The 2,600-nt window shown below is 41.1% G+C and overlaps 1 protein-coding gene across 1 annotated transcript; it reads left to right on the forward strand.

Annotated features, from left to right (window-relative positions):
• Positions 1–561: 561 nt before the first annotated feature.
• Positions 562–2,600, forward strand: LOC128212397 (uncharacterized). The gene is made up of 3 exons (XM_052917836.1): positions 562–573; positions 1,252–2,229; positions 2,483–2,600. The coding sequence occupies exon 2, from the start codon at positions 1,254–1,256 to the stop codon at positions 2,226–2,228; it is 975 nt and encodes a 324-aa protein (XP_052773796.1). The 5' UTR covers positions 562–573; positions 1,252–1,253; the 3' UTR covers position 2,229; positions 2,483–2,600.

Consider the following 2,600-nt stretch of genomic DNA (forward strand, 5'->3'; position numbering starts at 1 on the left):
TAAAGAATTAACATGTTTTTAACACAAGCAAGTCTAATGCACCAGTCAATTGGAACCACGGCCCCCAGGTCCGGGGTATACCGGGGATAGCCTTGGAAATGGGCCGTGTTTTTACCTTTCCGGTGGCCCCGCAGTGCCGTGTGAATGCGGTGTTTTGTCTTCGCTTTAAATATAGCGGGGAATGGGCCTTGCCTAGGGTCCCTCGGGTGCGGGGGCATTTGGCGGGGATTTTCATCTGTTCGTCCCCGCAGGGCGGGGATATTAGCCGGGGTTGGCTGGACCGCAAGTCAAAGTCCCCGCTATTCCCCGGACCTGGGGGGGGGGGGGGCATGGTAAAAAATTGACTTGTGCATAAAAATACCTTTATCCTTTAACTGTGTCTCCTGTTTAAAACAGACTATATCATTGTTGGAGTATTAGAAGTTACACGAAAAGACTGATGTGCCTAATTAATAAAGTTGAAACATCTATAGTGTTTATAACTTCAACATGGCCATCCATTGTCGCGATCACAGTTATATAAAAGCCTAATTTTTACGAAAATATATTAAGATGGCCATGGACCTTCATTCGGTAAGCTATTATTTAAAATATGCCTTTAAAGCGTCGGAAATACTTTGTTTACTTTATTCGTTATATTTGCTATTTCTTTTTTATGTGATACCTCGCATTTCATTGAAAACATTTGCATACAACGATTTCGTTTATTTTTATCGTATCATATCACTGTTTTCTCTTTCTTTCAATGCTGAGGAAATTAAAGGTTGTTGATGCTATTTTAATTACTTTTAAAACAGTTAAATACATGAATATGTATTGCCATGTATCCATTTTCAAGTGTACGGCATTTTATTTCGTTCACTTGCCGCAAGAAAAGTATCTAACGCCTGTACAAAAAGATAATGTCGCAATATTTCAATCCTTAACGTTAATATAAATGTTGATTTTATAGTTGTTCTCTTACTAATATACAAATGAAAAACATGATTTTTTACATTTTGCTTCTCGTTTTCATTTTTTGAGAATATCAGTAATTTGCGGGTCAAGTATACGTTTTAGTAGTGCATTTTATATCTTCTGGTTTCTGTTTTTATACTTGATGACCCTAGATACTGACTACTTCTGTTGGCTACAGTTGTTTGTAACTATTAATACATCATTCAATGAGGCACAAGTGTCTGCCTAATTATAAGAAAGATGCCAAAACACAGACTTGTTGTCGATTTTCCATCACCTATCCATTTGTTGCAGCGATGAGGCTCATAATTCTTTTTACGGTCGTTCTGGTGGGCGTGGTTAATGCCTACGATGGATACGGCTACGGACGGCGTGGACAGGGCGGTTATATGGGCGGCCTAAGCTACAACGGTGGCTTTGGGCAAGGGGGATACGGAATGTATAGCGGGTACGGTGGCAACATGGGATATGGTGACAATGGCGGGTACGGTGGCAACATGGGATATGGTGGCAATGGCGGGTACGGTGGCAACATGGGATATGGTGGCAATGGCGGGTACGGTGGCTATGGCGGGTACGGTGGTTATGGCGGGTACGGAGGTTATGGCGGGCTTGGTGGTTACGGGGGAGGTGTAGGCTTCGGTAAAGGTGGATTTGGGAAGAAATTTCGACCAATGATTAGAAGGAAAAAGTTTCGCCCGATTTGGAGACCCAAAAAGATGCCAATCTGGAGACCCAAAAAGATGCCAATCTTCAGACCAAAAAAGATGCCAATCTTTAGACCAAAGAAGATGCCAATCTTCAGACCAAAGAAGATGCCAATCCGGATGCCCAAAAAGATGCCAATCTTCAGACCAAAAAAGATGCCAATCTTTAGACCAAAGAAGATGCCAATCCGGATGCCCAAAAAGATGCCAATCTTCAGACCAAAAAAGATGCCAATCTTCAGACCAAAGAAGATGCCAATATTCAGACCAAAGAAGATGCCAATCCGGATGCCCAAAAAGATGCCAATCTTCAGACCAAAAAAGATGCCAATCTTCAGACCAAAGAAGATGCCAATCCGGATGCCCAAAAAGATGCCGATCTTTAGACCGAAAAAGATGCCAATCTTCAGACCGAAAAAGATGCCAATCTTCAGTCCCAAAAAGATGCCAATCTTCAGACCAAAGAAGATGCCAATCTTCAGACCCAAAAAGATGCCAATTTGGAGACCCAAAAAGATGCCAATGTGGAGACCAAAATGGCGCCCAATGCCTAAAAATGGTTAAGGTAATACAGATCTTGTATTTTTCGAGCTATTTGAGCGACAAAATCTTAAAAAGCGGGTAAAAACGCAATTGCAATTCGGCAAGTACTTTTAAACTCTGACCTAAAATGGTACTTTCTTTTACAAACAAGCATAGTTTTAAGGATCTTGGCGATCGTTTACAGTTTAACTTCATTTTACTTCTTTTAAATGTGTGTTACAATACGAGGTTTAAGTACATATACACGTCTACATTTTGAAATTCCCATTATGCAGGTAAACATTCTTTGTTTAACTGGATTCGGAGCCCAGGCTGATCTACGGACCATGCTTTCTGTTTCGCCGGATTCATTTACACTGTTAAATCAACGAGCTAAAATAAAATTGAGTCGAC

This window comes from Mya arenaria, chromosome 12, assembly GCF_026914265.1.
Source record: "Mya arenaria isolate MELC-2E11 chromosome 12, ASM2691426v1".
NCBI classification, from domain to species: Eukaryota; Metazoa; Mollusca; class Bivalvia; order Myida; family Myidae; genus Mya; species Mya arenaria.

Coding starts and splice junctions, on each gene's coding strand:
- LOC128212397 (XM_052917836.1), top strand. CDS start 1,254: ATGAGGCTCATAATTCTTTTTACGGTCGTTCTGGTGGGCGTGGTTAAT.